Source organism: Parus major, chromosome 3, assembly GCF_001522545.3.
Source record: "Parus major isolate Abel chromosome 3, Parus_major1.1, whole genome shotgun sequence".
Classification (NCBI taxonomy): Eukaryota; Metazoa; Chordata; class Aves; order Passeriformes; family Paridae; genus Parus; species Parus major.
The window spans coordinates 47,612,795-47,634,521 of NC_031770.1; the positions used below are offsets into that span (position 1 = coordinate 47,612,795).

General features: G+C 36.7%; 1 protein-coding gene across 7 annotated transcripts in view; it reads right to left on the reverse strand.

Moving 5' to 3' along the window:
• The window catches only part of STXBP5 (syntaxin binding protein 5), a 105,153-nt gene that overhangs the window by 69,391 nt on the left and 14,035 nt on the right, over positions 1-21,727 (reverse strand). For all 7 annotated transcript variants that reach the window (XM_015621631.2, XM_015621638.2, XM_015621636.2 and 4 more), the window contains exons 3-4: positions 8,345-8,426; positions 7,452-7,552 (exon numbers count right to left, since the gene is read on the reverse strand). In XM_015621631.2, coding sequence (XP_015477117.1) covers positions 7,452-7,552; positions 8,345-8,426 — 183 coding nt within the window. The remainder of the gene's footprint in view (positions 1-7,451; positions 7,553-8,344; positions 8,427-21,727) is intronic.

The window sequence follows — 21,727 nt, forward strand, 5'->3', positions numbered from 1 at the left end:
AAGCTATTAAAAAAAAATCTTAATTGCTGTTGTTTCACAACATATATCAAAGCAATTAATGCAGCAAGTGATAATATTCCCTACAGAAATTTAATTACAGAAATATTAAAGAACACAACTTATTAAATTAATAAATTGTTCAAAGAATTAGTTTTTAAGAGGAAATATTAAGGAAAAATGGCAGGCTGTTAACTTGACTGTATTATTTTGACAGCAGAAATCCTTCTAAATCTTTACCTTTTCCTAGTCTACTGCATTATGAAGCATTATATATTCTTCAGAATTTTTCACTGCTTTAACAAAGCACAGTGACAAATACTTTGAAGTATGACAAACACTGATAACAGGTTTTATTGTTAAGTCACTAAAATATTTCTAGTGCCTCAGGCTATCATTATAGGTCTGCAGTGACTGTTAGCACACAGCTGCTCAGATCATTATTGTATAGGCAAAATAAAGCAAAAGATTAAGCTATCAAGGTGTATTCTGCACATCTGTATCCTCAAACTTGCATGTATAAGACAGCAACACACAAAATTCGGAAGCTGAAATGTTTAATTCTGCTATTAGTGTAGACACCACATCCATGGACTCTTGTCAAAGTCCTCCATGGGCTAAAAAAGTCAAAAGCCAGTGTCAAAATGACATACTGTTGGAAGCGAGCAGCAGCTATGCTACCACCTGCTGCAAAAGTGTTTTTTTCCACATCTGATAACTTCAATAAGCTTAGAATATCTACCTGTACAAAAAAAGGCCTCAAAGACAAGAAGGCAGAGGAAGAAATCCTGTTCAATGCATCCCAAAAATGTTCTACTAAAAGAACAGGTGGGTAAATGCAGTATATCATAAGAACTGAACCAGGTACTTCAATTCCATTTATATTCTTCAACAGCACTCCAAATGGTGCTTCCCCAAATACACTGACTTGAATGGCTGCCTCTCCAGGCAGCTGAGAAGAGCCTGTGCACAGTATCTGAGTTGTGATAGACACCAGTGGTGTCAAGATGGAGTAAGCAGGTGTCAGAGCAAGATACTCAAGTATCTTGGGACAACACAAAAAGTAACCAGGCCACTGGCATGTCAGACACACCAAGAGCTCGCAAATATATAGTGCAGGGTATTTCATTGGCTGTTAAGAAAGTTTCAGATTTTTTGAGTGTTGTGTATGGATTCTTTCAATACTGAAAAATGCTGTTAGTTTTCAAATTAGTTGCCTCAAAAGGCACGTGGGGAGTGTCAAACTCAAACTGCAGAAAAAAAATGGCCAAATCAGAGATGTAGCCCTACCACATGAGACAGAAAAATTATTCCTATCACTGATGGAGAAGGCTGTCATTTAGACAGAACTTAAAGACTAGAGGTCAAATTCTTCTCAAGAACTTGGCAGTTGGCCATTATATGCCTCATATCACTGTGAAAGTCAGTGTGAAAAGTATAGCTACAAGGGCAACTGAGGCAATTTAGAAACTGTTTCTCTGAAATTTGAAATTTCTGAGTGACAGGACTCGGCATTTTGGCTCTGTCTGAATGCTAAAGGCAGCAGAAGGCAGGTGATGCAACTCCACTTCCATCAGCCACACTGACATGTGTAACTTTCATGTAAGCATGGCCTCAAGGAAACACTTTTCAAAGAAATTTGATCCTTTCAAAGAAACATTCACGTACATAACAAATCCAGACAGTCAATACGTTCTCTTCTCCTAGTTTCTTGAAAAAAGATCAAACTCCTTCTAATTACATGCCCTAGTGAATCATCACTGAGTTAAAATTTTAAGCTCACAAGGTTAAAGGTTTTACATGAAGGCATGCAGACCCAGTAATTACTTCCTCTCGCTCTGAATTCACTTTAAAAAGTGTGAAGAAAACAAACCCCAAACCAAAAACATAGTTATGTTTGAAAAATGAACCAAGACCCTATAAACAATGTCTATCATCACCTGCTCTCACAGGCAAGACAACCTGTATGTCCTTCTGCTATCCACAAAGTGGCAGAATTGGTCAGTTTATAAACTCAAGGTGAAAGAAAACTCTCAAGTCTGCTATGGCACAGGCCGAGTACACAGTTGCAGTATCTAATAAGGTAACATATGTGCCAATAGAATTTTAAAATCTTATTATTAATAAGTAAATACAAGTGGGATTTTCCACTCTCTGCAGACAGTGTTCCAAACACAACGCCAAAGCTGATGTTTACAGCAGGATAGAAAGCCAAAAACATTTGAAGCATAATTTTGTAACACTGAATTATGCAGTTTCATGTTGAAGAAAACTATTTAAATCCCACCACACAGAAGCTGACATATTAAAAATTAAACTGCTATCAAGGCACTCAGGGATCGATATGCAGAGCACTCGCACAAAACACTCAATTCTATTTTTATGCCATTCTTGCTTTGTAACTTACCATAAAGACAAACTTTTTTTTGGCATTAGAACAGGGCATGTCATCTCAGGAAGGATGTAAGTCTTGGATAATGAAACAAATTTTTCATACTGTATACAAAGTTGGTTTGCTTTGGCTGGCAAAGGGGCCTCAAATTTGTCATCCCATGCCACTTTTTAAAATCAAGTTAGTCTGTCACTCCACCCTCTCAAAAGAGGATCTGTGAAAGTCCCTGGCTGGTTAGTGATGCACGTTTGACTTTTCACACCTTAGATCAGCATCAAGTTTAACAGTTTCTGCATAGCAGGAAACTGAAACCAAATTGGGTACGTACGTACGTATGTATCTATCTCACAACATGCTTTCAGTATTTACTCCAATATGATGTTTTAACTACACTTATTTCAGAGTTAGCCTAGTGTAACATTTATAACTGAGTTAAAGCAAACCTGACTTGAATCTTGCATCTGATTGTTAACACACAACAATATTGTGTTTAAGGTACTTATACATCAATATGTAGATGACAAAGGAACTACATAATGATCCACTGAAGACATCTTAGTATTTCAGGTTTCATAGTTCTCTAAGTTCACACACTGAATTATGCATTCTGAAAAGAGATAGCATTTAGACCCTTTTAACCTGCATGACAAGTCACACAAGCAATTGCCTCCCATCATTATGCATTTTTGTCCTGGTCCCTGCACACTGCTTCCCACAATCAAGGAACAGTGGCCAAGCATGACATTGGTTTACTATCTCCTAACTCTTGTTTGGAACATAGAGCAGCTGCAAAACCTCCACAAATGCAGCAAACAAAACGATAGAAAACTTGAGCTAGATTGTTTTGCACTGAGCTTTTGACATCTCAGTCATCAGTAATTTCAACTAACTTATTTCTTATACATCTAAAACCTCACTAATTCCCACTTCAAAAGATTTGCTTCAAATTACTATCACTGTTACAAAAGGAGGTCAAGAGCTATGAATCCATTAATGGTCAATTTTTTATCTACAGATTCTTAACTAATTTAATGATTCAACTGTAAGTAGCATCTTTCACGACTCTTGGCCATTGCTTTTAAAGAAATGTTTTGCTCAAATCTAAGATTATGCAAGTTACCCAAAGACATTTTCCATGTATCAGAACAAAGCCTGTAATGGCACAGAACTATATTTAAAAGAATCAGCTCTTTCTCACCACTCCCTGTTCTTAAAAGTCATGAGTAGGAAAGCAAGAATTCACATCACTTTCCTGTCATATACTAGAGACTGCATTCTGAAATAATTTACAGATTTAAAGCTCATAATGAAGCCATAGCCTTATCACTTGCTGTAATTCATTTTTTTTTAAACACAGTTAATGAACAGGCTTCAAGACTAAGAAAATCCTTTCATGTGGTCAGCTAAATACTAGCCATCTTTCTATGCTTCAGACAACTTTTTAGTTCAAATCTAAACCTTTCATATGAATTTGTTATTTAGAAACAAAAACTGAATAAAAATTTGCCTGTGACAGACTAAAGTTTAATTCTTGTTAAATAGGACACAAATACTCCTTTTCTGTAATTTCAGCACATTTACAGGTAAACCAAATCAGTTAAATAATTTTAAACCTTCACCTCAAAAATCCTAGAGCAAATATTGATGCCACTACAATCATTGTTTCAGTCATATAATGAGTTCCAAGATACTTAATCTCCCTTCACAAACTCACAAAGTATCATTAGAGAAGACACTTATAAGACTGTGTTGCAGTACACAAAATACTTGAAATAAATCCTGTTTGAGAAGTTAGTTATCCTTATGAACAGATCTTAATCTCACGACATAAAGTAGTTTAAAATTGTTATTAATTAGGTTTATATCAATTTCATGCTTGTGACTTGAGAATGTGGAGGCTGAGAGGAGCTGACTTTTAGTCATGGTATCAGTTGTGGTGCTGCATGCCTGTGTCACCCAGGACACCAACTTCTCTGACCTGAGAAATGCTCATTATGCCGTGGCCATGATGAACTGCACTTGGACTAAATTCCCCTTGAGCTTATCAGAAACACTGTCTGTTCCCAGGAACTAACAGGTGTCTAATGAACATCTGCTTTTAAAAAAAAGCCTTGGAAATTTATATTTCTTGTCTGAATAACAACCCAAGTGGAATAGTATTTTTGTTGTTGAACAGTCAAAGAAAGTTACCAACTCAAATTGGCCAGGATGGAAAATTACTACAACTAAAGCCCACTCTCTTGCTACCCTATAAATAGTGGTCCAAAGTGAAACTCTTTTGAGCTCTGTATTATAAGGGGCTATTGTGTATTAAAGCCCATTGTCTAACAACCCTATAAACAGCAGTCCACAGTGAGATCCCTTTGAGCTCTCGATTCCCATAAGATAAGAGGCTAATGTGTATGTCTCAAACACAGAAAACTGGATGGCTGTGCAGCCAGCCAAGGACTGTTATTACTAACAGATAAGAATTGCTGGTAAATCCAAGGACTATTGGTATTAACACACCATGAGAAAGAACAGGTTTTGGCTGGAGAAGGGGGGTCAAGTGGAGATAGAGAAGCACTTTTCCTTTAGAAAGAACACACCACAGTACTAAGCAAGTGCAGGAAGTGGACATGGACTATAGGGTAGGATTAAAACCACCAAAGTTTTAAACTGCAAAACCATCTGACACATTTCCAGAAATGTCTGAAAGAACAGACTGTGCTTAACTAATTTATATCATGAACACTCTCCTCAATAAATTTAGTTGTTAATATAGAGCATAAAACCAACCTAGGAAAAGCCCATTTACTTCCGACTCATATAGCATATTAAAATTATTAGGTGTGATGAACTGAGTGTTATAAAGGCCCCTATTTAGAAATATTCAACAGTGAATTTTTTGCAGTTCAAATCAAAATATTTACATGATAATGAAATTACATGTTATTTTATAGAGTTGTATTTTATAAACTAGGCAAAAGAAAACAGAATGTTTGAAAACAGTTAACAGTCATCCAGCATGACCTAAGTGGCTATGACAAGGTAAAGATCCGTGAATCTTAAATGTTCTGGCTACTTATATATGTTATTATAATAGATATTTTAAAATTAAAATTGCTAGAAGAATAAGCCATTGCCTCAAGCTATGCCTACACCACTATAGTAACTGTGGTGCTCTCATTACTTACACCTTGGCAAGACAGGATTAGTAACTAAATCAGCCACTAAGGCAACATCAGTGACCAAGACTCCTTTCTAACTCCACTCAACTTCCTTTGATGGGTTTTGCTACTGACATTACTATATTTACACAAAAACTATGTTTTAAAACTTTCACTTGGCTTAACCAAAGATATCCACGCATCTAAAACTCTAAGCCAGCCTACAACAGATTTGCACACAATCAGAATCATCTCGTCAAATACCTGTTTTAAAGCATTAGCTTTAAAGCCCATGGTTAAGTGTGGTTTGAGAATACAAACCCTAATTTTACACCAACACTTAAGTAGATACTACAAGTAAGAGAAGAGTCACTAAAAAAGAGGAAGGGAGAAATAGAAAATTCAGTTTGGACACACTACTGTATCTCTTACACATGGACAATCCTCATTAAACTAGTGGCTGTAAACTGCATTTCTCTCCATTTAAAGACTTTTATACTGCATAAAGGAACACTGCTGCTCCTTTGGGGCAGAGAATTCACCTCAGTTAACAAAGCTTTCTGTTTTCTGTATAACAGTTCAGAATCACAGAATTGTCCAGGCCTGAAGGGGTCATTAAAGATCACTTAGTCCAACTCACCTGCTGCAGGCAGGGACATCTTTCAGTAGATAGTTGAGCAAAGCCCCATCCAACCTGTTCTAGAACACTACCAGGAATGAGGCACCCACTACTTCTCTGGGAAAGCAGTTACAGCATTTCGCCACCCTCACAGTGAAGAATTTCTTTCAATATCAATATTATTAATCTTTCAATATTAAATATCAATATTTAGATTGATATTTCAAATATCAATCTAAATCTACCCTCTTTCACTTTAAAGTCATTACCCCTTGTCCTATTCCTACACACCCTGGTTAAGATCTTATACATGGTGATCATAGAAATAATTTCAAAAAGGACTTAAAATCACTTAATCCTCTATACAAAGAAACTCCAGTAATCTGCATTTATGTTGCTCCTGATGAATTTGTTCATAAGCTGCTCTTTAAAACTACTGCTCTTTAAAACTTTCACCTACCCAACAGTTTGTTTAGCATTTGCATGACACTACATTAGAAGGTATTATGTATTTAACTTTTTCTGTTGCTATTTATTACTTAAAATTTATTACCTCCTTCCCTATTCAAAAGAAATACAAGTCACAGATTATTCTGTGTTCTTGCTAGTATCCTCTGAGCTCCCCAAGTAGTCCATCTCTAATGCATATTGTTCAAAAGTGAACACAGCACCCCAGCTGACACTTTACATATGCTGGAAAAGAAGGAATACCTCCTAAAAGGGAAGGAATACTTGCTTTAAAAACAAAGGACATGTTTTTCAGAAATTTAGTCAATTGACTTCTGGTAATTTAATCTTAAATGTCTCTCTAGCTTGCTTATAATTATATTACTTGAGTAGAAAAATTTTTTATTAAAATGCAAGTGGTTTTCAGCTACTCTGATACAAACAAGTGCTCTAACACTGCAGAATTCTGGTTTGCCATCAAGGGAGAAAAAATTTCAGGTAAAAAAATTGAACCAGTTTTCCTGGTTCTCTTGTTGGTGCACACACCTGCTCCAAAATTCCTCTATAGACATACATTCAAATTATTCTATCCCTCCACATTTTAAAGATATTAAAATTGATGTTCAGCAATGAAACACATAAAGTGATAGAAAAGGCATCTCAGTTTAGGTCACTAGTGTGTCTTATTCCCAACTACTGTGGGGCCTAACAGATTGAAATTCAAACCCAGTGTAAGCCCAGTGTCAATTATGTACCAAGTTATGACTTGGACTGCATCAATAAGATCTGATCTTACAATAGCATGAGTGTGATGCTCAGGGGCACTGCAGTAATAACCAATCCCTACCGTTCCCGGTTAAATTTGAGTGAATGAAGTATAGCTGGTCTCTTCTGGCGCAAGTTCCACAGGTGTAAGGTGTCATCAGCCAAGGCACTCACAAGAGCTCCCTAGGAGAACAAAAACATTTTAGTCAACTTGTTTTCATAACCCTAGGAACAGTGTAGCATCACAGTGGAAATATCTTACATATTTATTACCAGGATGAAAAAAATGTATAAGCGTCTCCATCAGCACCATAGTACAGATAAGTTCTAAGCAGTAGGAGTGAGATAACTGATGTGATCACATCTTGTTCAGCTCACTCATATTTTGTTCAGTGCTATAATGAGAGATGATGGAGGAGTTTTTTCCAGTGTGTGCCCATCAGTTTCCTCATGCACATTTCTGCAGAGAAATCAAGCAATGAACTGCTAATATCTGGGTGCTGACAAAGCTAGCGAGATCCCTCTAAAAATCTGTCCCTAGCTCAAGAACAGCACTCCTGTCAAATCTCAGCTGCTACATCCTTAGAAACACACATCTGAAACTGAGGCAACTTTATTCAGTTCATGTCTAAGACAGTAACTCTATCAAAATAAAATTAACTACCTACTGAAACTGGTAGTATTATTGAAAAAGTACTTCACAAATTCCAGAGATAACTTGCAACATTCAAGTACATGAAAAGATATTCCTAATTATTTTTTATAGCAAAAGAGTACTTTATCTCTAAAGACCTTTTTAGAAGTTAGTCAAACATTTTCCAAAACTAAAAAAGTCAATTTTTTTATAGTTGTTATTACAGTTCGCTCTTTGTGATAGATCACTTATATCTGGTAATTTTAATGTTTGCATCATGAAAAATTAAAGAAAATATGTTCCATATCTTCTATGAACTACACATAAATCATTTTACTAACCTCATTAATCAGGAACTGAAGTTGGATTACTGCAGCTCCACTGTCATGTTGACAGTAGCATTCAACTCCTGGCCGACCAAAGCTGGAATTGGTACCATTAAGGAATAACTTGAAGAATGATGAAGTAATTATGTTAACAATGTTAAATATCAGGACTAGAATTAAAGGAAGTTAATCTAAATAACCATCATAAACAAATTATTACATTTTTCAAATGCCAAAGGATCTTTCTCTCCATTTAAACATTACTTAAGGATGAAAAGAGCTGAATAACGCAAGGCACTTTAAAAAAAATCTGCTGTGACAGAGATGAGAAGATCAGTAGTCAAAATATGGAGGAGTCAATGGGAAATAATGTATAATGTAAATTCTCAGGATCTCTGTAACAAGACTTCCTGGATTCACACCAGTTATGAGATACCAAAAGCTTGCTCATTTTCATTCTCACACATAAATCAGTCCTATCCTTCCATAATGAATACCGATAGAAGCAGCAGCAAAACAGATTCTTTCACTTCTCCATGGTTAAGTATTAGTTGCAAACATTCTGTATTTTAAATGTGGCTATGTACCTGCTTTTGATACAAAAATTAAGTTCTCCAACATCTAAGAGACTGAGCAGAAATAAGAGAGGAATTAAGCAAACTGGTCAGTATTTCATCATCATTGTACGCCCAGGGCTTCTGGACTATAATTTGTCAGGGCTGAACACTTCTTGTTTTAAAGAAGTATCTTAGCTTTCAGAAGAAAAGAAATTATTCCAAAGCTGTATGCAAAACAGAGAATAGATGTACTATTTTTTCTCTCGGCATATGCTAAAAATTAATAAAACAGTACAATTCTCACTCATTCTGCCAGCTTTCAATTTACTGAGAAATAGCTGAACAAAACCAAAGCGGATAATATGCGCATTCTTAAAAAACATGTGCATTCACGCTACAGGCAGTTGAAAGGCTGAAAAGACTATTAGGGTGCATGCAAATCAAAACTCAAACACATCTTCTCAGCCTCTAAGCCTCTAAGTAAAATAAAATGTAGAACAGCAGGGAGAAGTCTGCTTCAACACACTGCTATATTTTAACTTTTAAACTTGAATCACATTCTTCTAGACTAATGAATCTGCATAACATCCAGCTAAGTGTTGAGATATACACTAGACAGATGTTGAATAATCCATCAAACTTAATACCAGCTTTCTTCGCCAGAGTAATTTAATTTCCTTCTGCCTTGGAAGGACTTCAAGAGTCAGCGAGCCTCACCTGCTTTTTTGCTTTTATTTTACATTTTTATCATTAAGGTTTTTTTAACAAACAAGTAATCTATATTCCAGTCAATTTATAGCTTAAAAAAAAAAAAAAAAAAAAAAGAGTGGAGGGGGTGTTGTCCCCATGAACGATACCTTCCTACACAAACTCAGAATACTTTTAATGTAAAGTAGTTGCTTTTACATTAACTATGGATTGACTACACAAATTGCCAGATTGAAAAATCCACAAGGAAAAACATGAATTTCAGAGCTGATTGCCTTCAGCCTTGCTCATGCATCTGCATTTGCTTGAATTAATAATTATTTGCAGAAGTAGATGAAAACAATTTTCAAATGTGAAATTCAAAGGCTTACAGGAATTGAATTTTAAAACTTGTTTATCTGCACTGACACAGGTAGTTTTCTAATAAAAGATTTTTCCCAGCCCCTCCCCAGAACAACATTTTCCAACATAATTAAATGCAAACCTTGTTCATAAGCCCAAAGTTTATTTGGAATTGAGACTCCACAACTACTTTGCTTCACAAGAGGAATATAACCCAGCAAAACCTACATTCATGGACTGTTGAAGTTGCTTCTTCCTTCAAATTCTACTCTGCAGATGCTTTCTGCAAGCACTTATGATGATAATGTTTCTGGAAGCACTATTACAACTAGTCGGTAAAAATTTCATTATTAAGAATATTTTAATGTTTCCTTAAACAAAAAATTCTTCTACATTTTCCAGGACACCTGAACCATTTTTCCAGAAATCAGTAAATATGCAGCACTGGGAGTAAGATTACACAAGTTTTAAATATTTAGAGAAAATCTCTCTCTGACAAATTAGTGTAAACCTCACATCCAGATGTGAAATTAGTCTGGCCTCTTCTATAGTGCTCACTGTCATTAAAAAAAAATAAAAATAGTCCTTACAGCTAGTCCTATTTAGTTCTCTTACTCAAGGATTATGTCATCTTCACTTTTTCACCTAGTAGCTAAAATTATTCTACTCAAATTAATATCATCCTCCTAACCAGCATTAATCCTCTTTTCTAAAGCAATGTAAAGCCTCCCAGTTTTGCAGGGTATGCTGAATTGAAAAAGCACGTCACAAAGACTGACTGTAGAAGGACAAAACATGCCTGTTTCAGTACATGTGAAGCATTTCTCAATCACACAAAACAGGCAGCAGCCCAGGGAATGCAGTTTGCCCAAATCTGCTGCACTTGTGTATGTGTGCTTTAGGCAAGAGAGCTCACTGTACTAAGCAGTGATCATCTACTGCATCGTTGTTCCCAAAACAGGCAAAAATCGTAATGAATAATGACAAGCTGAGCAAAGCATTTTAATTTTGTAGACAGGAAAAACTCTCTGCCAAAGACCTAGGGTGGCTCTAGAGGAAATACTCTGCTCGGAGCAGTTTTCTAATCAAAGACCCATCCCTGCTCCTTCAATTCCTGCTTCATCCATGATTCCAAATATTAACAAATTGGATAAATTAATAGCTTCCAAGCTGTACCTTTGAATATTGCTTCTATGTTCCCCACTGCCATTTGGAAATTAACCCAAGAAAACACTACTATTTCATTGTCTTTACTGCATATTTTTTGTAAAAACAAGGGACAACAGCTGTGCCTGAGAGAAGAAAAAGATAACATGCTCATGTCCTAGCATTAGTGCTCATTTTCATAACTGCTAGAAGTGCAGGTAATACACAAGGAAATCACAGTATGACCTTAATTTAATATCACATAAGATTAAATTCACTTTAATTTAAGAGAAAAAGCAACGTTTCCAAAATGTATTTTTTCCAACAAGCTTCAGATCTAAGCTTACATTTCAAGCATCTCATTTAGCAATATGCAAGTTGTCTCCTCAAAATACTCTGTTTTTAAAGTTATTACTATTATTTACAGCTTAGCTGCATAGTAGCAATTCAGTGCACATCTGCCCATAGAAATCACATTTGAAAGAGAAAATTAATACCAGAACGGTTATGAAAGTCAGAGAAGACCAGTCTTTCTAATTTTTTTTATTTTTTTTTTAAATTCTTTAGTTACTGTCAGCAGACCTAGGGACTACTGGGGCATTCTTCACCTGTGGCTGACACAACTGACATACAAGACAGTCCAAAATCTGTACCTATCAATTCAACCCTTAGCATAAGGCAGTTGTCAAAAAAATCACAGAATCATTTAGATTTAAGAAGACCTCTAAGTTAATCAAGTCTGGCCTTTGACTAATCACCACCTTATCAGCTAGAGAATGGCACTAAGTGCCATGTCCAGTCTTTTCCTGAACACCTCCAGGCATGGTTACTCTACCACCTTCCTGGCCAGTCCACTCCAATGTTTAACAACCTTTTCCATAAGAGAATTCTTTCAGATATCCAAACTAAACCTCCCCTGGCACAACTTGAAGCTCAGTTCTCTTGTCCTGCTATCAGCAGCCAGGGAGAAGAGGCTGACCTCACCTGGTTGCAGCCTCCATGCAGGCATTTGTAGAGAGTAGCAGGGTCACCCCTGAGCCTCCTTTTCTCCAGGCTAAACACTCCCAGCTCCCTCAGAGCTCCTTATAGCATTTGTGCTCCAGGCCTTCCCCAGCACTCTCCAGTGTCTTATTGCAATGAGGGGCCCAGAACTGGACACAGCACTTGAGGTGTGGTCTCAGCAATGCCAAGTACAGGGGGACAATCCCTGCCCTGCTCCTGCTGGCCACGCTGTGTCTGATACAGGCCAGGATGGCACTGGCCTTCTTGCCCACCTGAGCACACACTGGCTCATGTTCACTTGGCTATCAAAAAGCACCCCCAAGTCCTTTTCCATTGGGCAGCTTTCCAGACACTTTTCCTCAAGCCTTTAGCATTGCACGGGGCTGCTGTGACTGAAGTGTAGGCCCCAGCACTCGGCCTTGTTGAACCTCATAACACTGGCCTCAGTACATCGATCCAGCCTGTCCAGATCCTTCTCACCCTTATGTCCACCAGATCAACATTCCCATCCAAATTAGTGTCATCTGCAAACTGAGGATGACCCAATCCCCTCACCCAGATCATGAGTAAAGATATTATACAGAACTGGCCCCACCACTGAGCCCTGAGCACTTGTGATTGAACACCAACTGCATATGACACCATTCACCACCACCCTCTAGTCTGTCCATCCAGGCAGTTTTTAACCCAGCAAAGAGTACATCTGTCCCAGGCAGCCAGTTTCTCCAGAAGAATGCTGTGGGAAACAGAGTCAAAGGCTTTACTGAAGTTCAGGTAGACACCATCCACAGCCCTGCCCCTCACGCAGGAGGTAAGTCACCCCTTTTCCTAAACCCATACTGGCTGGGCCTGACCCCTTGGCTCTCCTGTAAGCATGATCATAGTCAAGATAACCTATTCCATTAACCTTCCTGGACAGCAAGGTCAGGCTAACAGGCCTGTAATTCCCCAGATCCCTCTTCCGGACCTTTTTATGGATGGACGCCACATTGGCTAACCTCTAGTCGACCTTCCTGGGTAGCCAGGACTGATGACAAACGATGGAGAGCAGCTTTGTGAGCTCTTCCGCCAGCTCCCTCAGTACACTTGGATGAATCCCACCCAGTCCTACAGATATATGAGTGCCCAAATGGCTCAGAAGGTCACTAACTACTTCCTCCTGAATTCCAGGTGGTCTATTCTGCTTCCTGTCCCAGTCTTTCAGCTCAGGAGGCTAGTAGTTATCCTGACGTATACAAAAACATAAATAATTTAAATTATTTTCTAAACTTTCATCACACAGATGTTGGAATCTTTTTTAATTACATCGTTATAAGAAGTCTTGATAGTACAGCAAAGACAGACCAGGTATCAGATTTGCCACTGTTACAACAGCTCAAGAGTATAAAGACAAATCTGAAACTGTAGCAGCTTTTAATATTCACTCCTCGATACTTCTCAAAATTAGAGCTGTAACACCTAACACTACTTAAACATTTGACAATTTTGACAAATTATCTATAGCCATTAGCTAGACAAAGCCAATAGCCATTGTCTAGATAAAGACACAAACCGTGGATTTGAATTCCATACAAAACACTAAAACCAGTAGATTACTCAATGTATTCTTATGTATTCCAGCATACAGCTCTCCAGGACTGCATAATATACCTGAATATTTTACTACAGTCATGTACGTGTAGCAGTTTTCCACTTAATCAGACCCTGAATCATTAAAAAAAAATAAAAATGCACCACTGTATCTCATCAAATCTAATGAGTACTGTTACTTTCACATACATAATCTACAGCAACCATCTCAAAGAACAATCTGTTTCACACTTATTTAGCAAGAGGGAGTTATTAAAAAGTCAGAAACTATTAGTCAGACACTGCCTAGAAAATGCACTTTGACCTTTCACATCAATGCACTACCAAACAAGACAACATATAATTAGTCCTTTTGGTGGTGGTGGGAGGACAAGGAACGAGGGCAAGAAAAGGTACAACATTTAAAAAATTGATGTTAAATCCTATTACAAATATCATAGTAATTTAACAGTAAATTAACAATACTGCTGTTTACTATTGCAGCTTTAGAACTTCCAGTGAAATGGTGACTAAACAATTGACTGGAAGTTGAATTTTTCAATGTCTAAATCAGCTACCAACAATGTTCATTCCTACATAAGTACAGATCAGCTTCCTTAAGTATTCACTTTGTTTTTAGAACAGCTCCTTTAAACACTAGAAGCCAAATGATTTCATGTTAACTTGCAAAGAAAATCTCAGACTGATAAAAAGGAGCTCTGTTTTGAAAAATGCCAAAGTCTACAGATCCCAGTAAAAATTTTTGCTGAGTTTTAACTGTTTTTTTGTATAAAGTGGCTGTAGCCATTTTAAAACACAAACCCACCCTTTTTTGCCTCAATTTGCATGAGTTTTGTATTTTATAATTAAACAATGCCTGAAGCAGTTTGTGTAAACTGTCAGGGAACAGGTAGAGAGCAGTAACTTAAGTACAATCAACTTTTTAACAACAACAGACAGGGGTCAAAGCACTTCTTAAACTTCAAAGTTGCTTACATAAATATGCACAAACACAGCATTTTCCAAGCAGCTACAAAAAGTGCCAGCAAATTTTCTGTAAAGGCTGTATTTGGTAGAATTTTCTCAGAGCTGCCAGTGAGGGGCAATTGTTCATTGGAACAAGATGTAATAGAGCAGTACAAATGCAAACAGGATTAAAAAAAACAAAACAAAAAAACATGATTTAAAATTAAACAAGAAGCAAGATTGGTTTTAATGATAAGTTTCTACATGCACAATTCACAGATGGCAAAGCATGCTATTGAATGAAGAGGTAAAAGCATCAATTTAGGCTAAAAGAAAAAAAAAACTACTAAAAAGGCTACAGGTTTTCCTTGATTTTACTCACTTTGCTTTCTGATACAGGTTGTACCCCTTTAGTCTAAGACCTGTATTTCAGCACTAATAATGCAAAGAAGGTGACTAATCCAGTACTTTTTCTGAGTGGGATGGAAGAGAAGGAGAACACTAGAATACAAGGGTAGGAAACTCTTATAAATACTGGTTTCTACAACTACACAGGATGCAGTGAAATGGATGGTAACTGCTAATTCAGTAAATTTTTTCCAAAGACTGCATATATAAGTGTAAATAATTACATTTTTTGGAAGAACTTCATCAAAATTCACAGGAAAAACATTTGTATTCTGTTGCACGCTTCCAAGTCCTGCTCACCTGTTATCCATTTAATCCAGTTTAGTTTCCAAGTCAAATTTCAACATGTTATTACATGCTACATCATAATATCAGGCTTTTCCTCTTTACATGCATAGCTTCCTAGCCAAAAATAAAGGCCAGGGGCATTCTATGCTCCTAGAACTGAAGTATACTTGAAATAAAAATGATGTCTCTTCCCAGACTCTCCATATTTTGTACAAACATTGCCAAGAGCAGCATTAACAAGTGTAATTGTTCTAGAACTAGATGCTAAGTGAATTTGTATACTTACTTAATTTAGCTTATGAAAGCATAAGTAACCTTGGATATTATCTAATAAAAGGACAATTCAACATTTTCAAAGAACACAGCCAATCCTTGCACAATCAATTACTGTCTGTCAACACCTATTTCTGACTGTAAAGCATTTTGCTAGGTCCAGAAATCTCTCTTCATTCACACAGCATGATCTAAAATAGTTCCCTTAACTCTTGTCTGACAAGCAAATTCTCTTCAGTTATTTCCAAGTGACCAACCATTGGATAGAAGTGACAGAAGAGCAGCTGAAATCACAAGATATTCCATCTCAACTTCGTTCACACACAAGCCCATTCTCCAAACCCCTCCCCACAAACTTTGTAGCAGTGAGTGTAGTCTCCTGAGCCAATTTTACTTGTACCTCATTAACCCTTTACACCATTACAGGGTTATTTAGAATAAGACAACAGATACTGTTACCACTCTTCATGAAGACACTTCTACTCACTTGCTTTGGTAAAGGCAGCAGAAAAAGCAGGTGACCTAAGCATAGGAAGTGGTCTTAAAGATCTCATATTAAAATAAAACTTGGTCACATCTATGAATTTCTCCCTAGACTCTGCTGTAGTTTCTCTCTCAGTACTGATATCAGATCCTTCCTTTGGACACAGCCCTTTAACATGCGACTTGTGGATGAGGTTTAATCTATCCTTCTACTTCCCACACCGTTTTGCATCGTACTAATGATGGAAATAACTTCCTCTTCCAAACATCTTTCTGAAGAAAAGTTGTGTGATTTTATCAATACAGTGACACAGGTATACCACATTTATGCTTACACAGCTTTTTGAAGTAATCAACAAAGTCACATGTTGAAGCAGTAATCGCTAAGGATTAGAAGTCCCAACACTTCCACGGCATAGGCAAGATAGAGAAACTTAGATGCCAAATCCAGATGGCAGGTACAAGTTTACCTCTTCTGTCTATACCAAATTGATATGACAATCTGTCCCCAGTCTCATAGCAGTCACAAGCTGAAAGATTTTCCAAATACTACAAGTGATGTTCACAGGCACAGCATCACAAAAAGCTGCTATTCATTTCCAAGTATTTCAGCTAGCACTAGCTCTAAATCCTAGTAATTCAAACATAATGGAATAAATGGGCCTTGGAACAAAGTTTCCCTCATCTGCCAAAGCACAAGTAGAGACTTCTTAAATATTCTCATTCAAAATGACATTAAAAAAATGTTAAAATTAGCCTCAAGTGTGAGAAATCACAGCTATCCTTTAATTGCTACTTTAAGTATTTTGTAACACTAAGACAGTGTTTTTTCACTTTATCTTACCTTAAGCCTCCTCAGGTTCCACTTCAGCATAATTTTTAGTTTTGATAATCACCAAAGGACTGAGAAACTTATTATTTCACTACCATTGAAACACTAGTGACCATTTTATAGGTTTGCTCAAAATTACTACCACAAATGAACATCAAGGTACAATTCAGTAGATGGCACTATTCCACAAAAATCAAGAGAAGAAACTATGTCCTCACATAAACAAGGGGCACCATGGAGCTAGAACTCTTATTTTAAATATGCAAAACCAATGCCTGCACATTAGAGTGCCTTGCATTTTTTCATGCTTTTCATGAAACATGGAAAAAATACATGCCAAAACATTAAAAGAAATTACTGTTTTGGGGAAATGGCTATAATTTTACTTAGCTATTTAGTTGAGGTATTTCTGCAATTACACAGAGCTCCACTTCACACCACAAAAATAGCTGCATACCAGTGTTGTACAAAGTAATATTTTTTTATGTTTTGTATTTACCAGAAATCCTACTTGACACAGACTATTAAAAGGTTGACATTGTCCCTAGAAGTTGCTTATGCAACCTTAATTCTCCTCAAATGCACAACAGTAATTTATTTTTAAAAGTTAATGCACTAGCTCAACATCAATTGTAAATGTTTTGCATTATTCAGCCTAATTTTTTTTAAGTGTCAGAAGAGAAGTGGTCACTTCACTCACAAAACCTAAAATGTCATTTTAAAAACTGACATTAAAGCATGTGTCTTCAATATTATTAAGTTGTAAAGCATAGCCTTAAAAATAAACCTATCCATTCCATCTTAATTCTTCTCTTAAAATTTGTCACAGGTGCAAAATTAGATCTGCAGTTTGCTTCTTTCTCAGTGTACTTTAGGATTTCAAATGTGTCCTTTCCTTGGCCCCAGGAAATGCACCACTGGACAGTGCTCAGGAGTTCCTGCAGGAGTATAAATACAGAGCTAGTGTTTTGCACAAACTGTGAGTTTCAGAAGCCCAAGGGTTTTTCTTAGAACTGGGAAGGGGATCATCCAAAATGTATTACAAGATTTCCAGGTACCCAAGGCCCTGTTGAAGACCACAACAAGATGGAAAACAGGTCATCAACAGAAAAAACACAGTCCAAGGTACCTCCCCTATGCATCTTTCCTGCAGTTTTTCCTAGTAGGTACTTTGAGATGGAGGGAAGGTATTACCTTGCAACTTTAATTTTTTTTTTCCTGCTACTTTAGAGCGTCTCCCTATCTTATTCGCTTTACTTGCAGTGCTTGTCAGATTCCAAGTGATGTCTGATACTTCAGGCAGTGCTTATCTACCCTGGTATCACAAGAATGTTTGGTTTACTAGCAGAACAAACAAATAATCTGAGTCTGAAGAGCTATTTCAATCAACTTTGACTGAAGGGAAAGAAGTCTTCAGATAATATTTTGCTGTAAGTTTCATGAAAATATGAAGCCGAAATGAGGGAAGAAAGGAAGCTGGAAAGAGTGGGAAAAACCCAGGTTAGGCCCATATCCCATCCAAAGCATTACCTCAATGTCCTAAAATACAGGCTCTGTGTAATCACAGGAAGCATTTCTAGAGTTACAACACACATGTAACAGTATTACAAGATTGAGTCATACAGTAGCAAGTTCCACAGTGAAAATGTCTGTCTTTTCCTCTACAAGTATCCAAAATAATAGATATCCATGCATTACAGCACACTTCACATAACTGAAACCATTCCAGTTCCAAGGGAACTTGAAGTGCCATATACAGCAAACTGTTGCTTCAAGCCCCTCAAAGACACAGAGAGGGTATTTATGCTGCTCCGAACTTCCAAGTTTCTTCCACAATCCTGCACCTTAACAGAAATATCTACCAATATTTCTGCATCAATAAGATGCAGGTAGACCAATGCAATAAAACCACGCACTGAAGGTTTATAGTTAGATCTCTGATTTATTAGGAGCAAGGAAAGGTTCAGGGGTTTGAGTTTATAAAGACACTTGAGCATTTATGTACACTTCCTGCATAGTAAAGGAAAAGCTGCAGAAACAGTAGAGGTTTTCCTTTCCACTTAGCACTTCATCTCCTTCACTACCGCCCTGCTCCCCAAATGCCAAGAGAACACATTCACATTTCCACTGTTCCTCTCACCATTTTTACCATGGTAAAGAGAAGGCAATGTAAAGAGCAAGTCTGCACAAAGATATGCTTGAAGAAAAACAGTCAAATTCCTCAAAATTATTACCTACAAAGTGACTGTTGTTGAAGTACAAAACTAAGGCACTTTGAACATTTTTTTAAGCAATTTGGCTCTCACTGGAATCTTCAGCAACATATTTACAGACAAACCACTTATAAGGAAGTGAAATTGCTGCTGTTTCGTTAAAAGATAAAACGTGCCAATTATGCATATGCCAAAAAAGTAACCTTGGTCATCACCACTAATCACAGTACTACCCCATACAGAAAATTTAAAAAGAGAAAAAAAAAATAGGGGGAAAAAAAAAGAAGAAAAAAGGAAACGAGGAAAAAAAATCCATTGCTGCTTGAGGGAGACTATCACCACTGTCCAGAGCTTTACTGAGGTTTTAAGGTTAAAGCCTGAAGTTACAGATGTCAAACAGACACCGTTTCTTATCTTCTCTACAGAAGCTTCCAGCTGTGAAAAAGGGCACTTCAGAAATACCACAACATGAAAATATCCAAGGGCTCAGACAAAAGAAAAGCATTGTCTGGACCAGGACTCTTTATCCAACCTCAAGACAGTTTCTAAGCACCAAATCCAGATCATTAAAATTAATGTGGCATTGTAGCCCCATCAATCCAGACCTGCTTTGAGTCAGAACCTGCATTTATGCAGTGTAGTTCAGTGTTTAATGTTTTTTGATTAAATACTTGGTTTATTGTTTTGAGCATCAGACAGCTTTTTCTACTCAGCAATAGAAAAAATGAAATTATTTTGTTTTGGAAGTTCACTTCTATAATGCCTTCCATCAAAAATCCAAGAGGAAAACAGATGTAATTGTCAGCCAGCTACAATTCACTAGAAGCCGTAAACTGTGGAAGTTTTATGTATGCTCTGCGTGGTGAGGAATAAAAAACACATGAGGCTCAAATATAAGCTGGAACAGTAAACATCTGAGCTGATAAGTGTCAGACAAGTCACCTGTGGTGCTCTTCAAACATTTACTAGGGGAAAAAAAAAACACACGGGGAAAACTACTGTTTCAAACATTTCACTAGCAAAGTTTGAAGAGAATAAATACAAACTTTACGAGCTGTTTAAACTTTATTTCTTCTTTCAAATGTCAGCATAGCAGAATAGCAATGAAACAGCAACAAATAATCCCATTGTATATTTACAGTGGCCACTAGGTCTCTGTGAAATAAAAAAAAAAAAAAAACAATCAAGAAGAATATTAGACTTCCTGATGGTAAAGAACTCCACCAGAACAAAATAGAAGTCACATATGTATTAAGAGAAAAAGCTAAGGAACTTTTTCTGGATAACTGCATGGAAATTCACTTTAGTTCTTTGAAGCATTACAAATCTGAAAATGTTTTGCCTGCAAAGCATCCCTACTTCTTTTGCAACAAAGGACTAGGAAAGTTCCAACTGATACATTAAGCACTGCTTATCAGACTTAGAAGTCTGATTACTACTCATTTTTCCTTCACACGCTCAGTCTGCTCAACTCTCTAAACTTGGTGAGTCTTCAGAGAACTCACAGTCTTCAAATTCACTGTCAGCTACAAGACCTCAGTCAGGACAAAAACATTTCAACACAAACACTCCTTACCCCTCCTCACAAACCACATCCATACACAAACTTGTTTCTCCTGAAGCACAGAAGAAAGAGAAGAGAGTTGAATCATTCACCCCAGATCACCAGAGATGCAGGATAGTTACATTCCTGGAAACCATTCATGGGCAAAAGCTACAAGTAATTTTACTAGCAAAAGCACTATACTATAAACCACACCTGAAAAACTAAGAGAAGTATTTTTTAAGAATTATTTTATCAGAAAAAGAAGCCAGTCACATAGAGACACTGAAAAATTTAAAGATGAGATTTCAAAGGAAAAGTAGAAATTATTTCTATTACCCAACAATTTCTAATAAGACAAAACAGCAGCTAAAAAAGGAACAGTATAATCTCCTTAAACAAAAATGAAGAAACATTAATTAGTGACCTATTGCAAAAATTCAGGAATAAACCTATTTTCAAAATAGGTTTCTAAAAACCACCGTGATAGACTGACACATATATTCCAGTCAAAGTTCAAGAAAATTATCACATTGAATAAAACCAAGAAAACAAGAAAGATAACCAGAGATCTAATATACCAAATAATAGCTGTGAGCAGCACTAAGCTACTAAGATATTTCAGATTACTAACTATGTTTAAAAGTTCTTGTTTGGAGCTGAAAATTATGTGTTTATAGCAGATCAGTACTATTCATACAGAATACACTTACACTGATTATCTTTATATATTGTCCATCAAAACACTAAGATAACACCAACCAACACTAACAACAAGCATGCACAACTGAGTTTAATTTCATCATAAGTGAACTTCCCCCAAATTAACTACAGTTGTATAATTTAGTTATTGTCTGTACTATAGCAAATAAAGACAGGTTATTCTGTTATTCTGAAACTTAGGATGGTATTTTTGTAGAATGTGAAAAAACCTCTCAAACTATGCTTTTAAGTATTTTGCCTCTATTATAATCAAAGTCTGCATAATTCAAGTTTGAGAAGAAATATCATTTCAGAACTATTTTGCAAGAATAGTCTCTTCACATGAGTTTTTCTACAGCGAGAGAG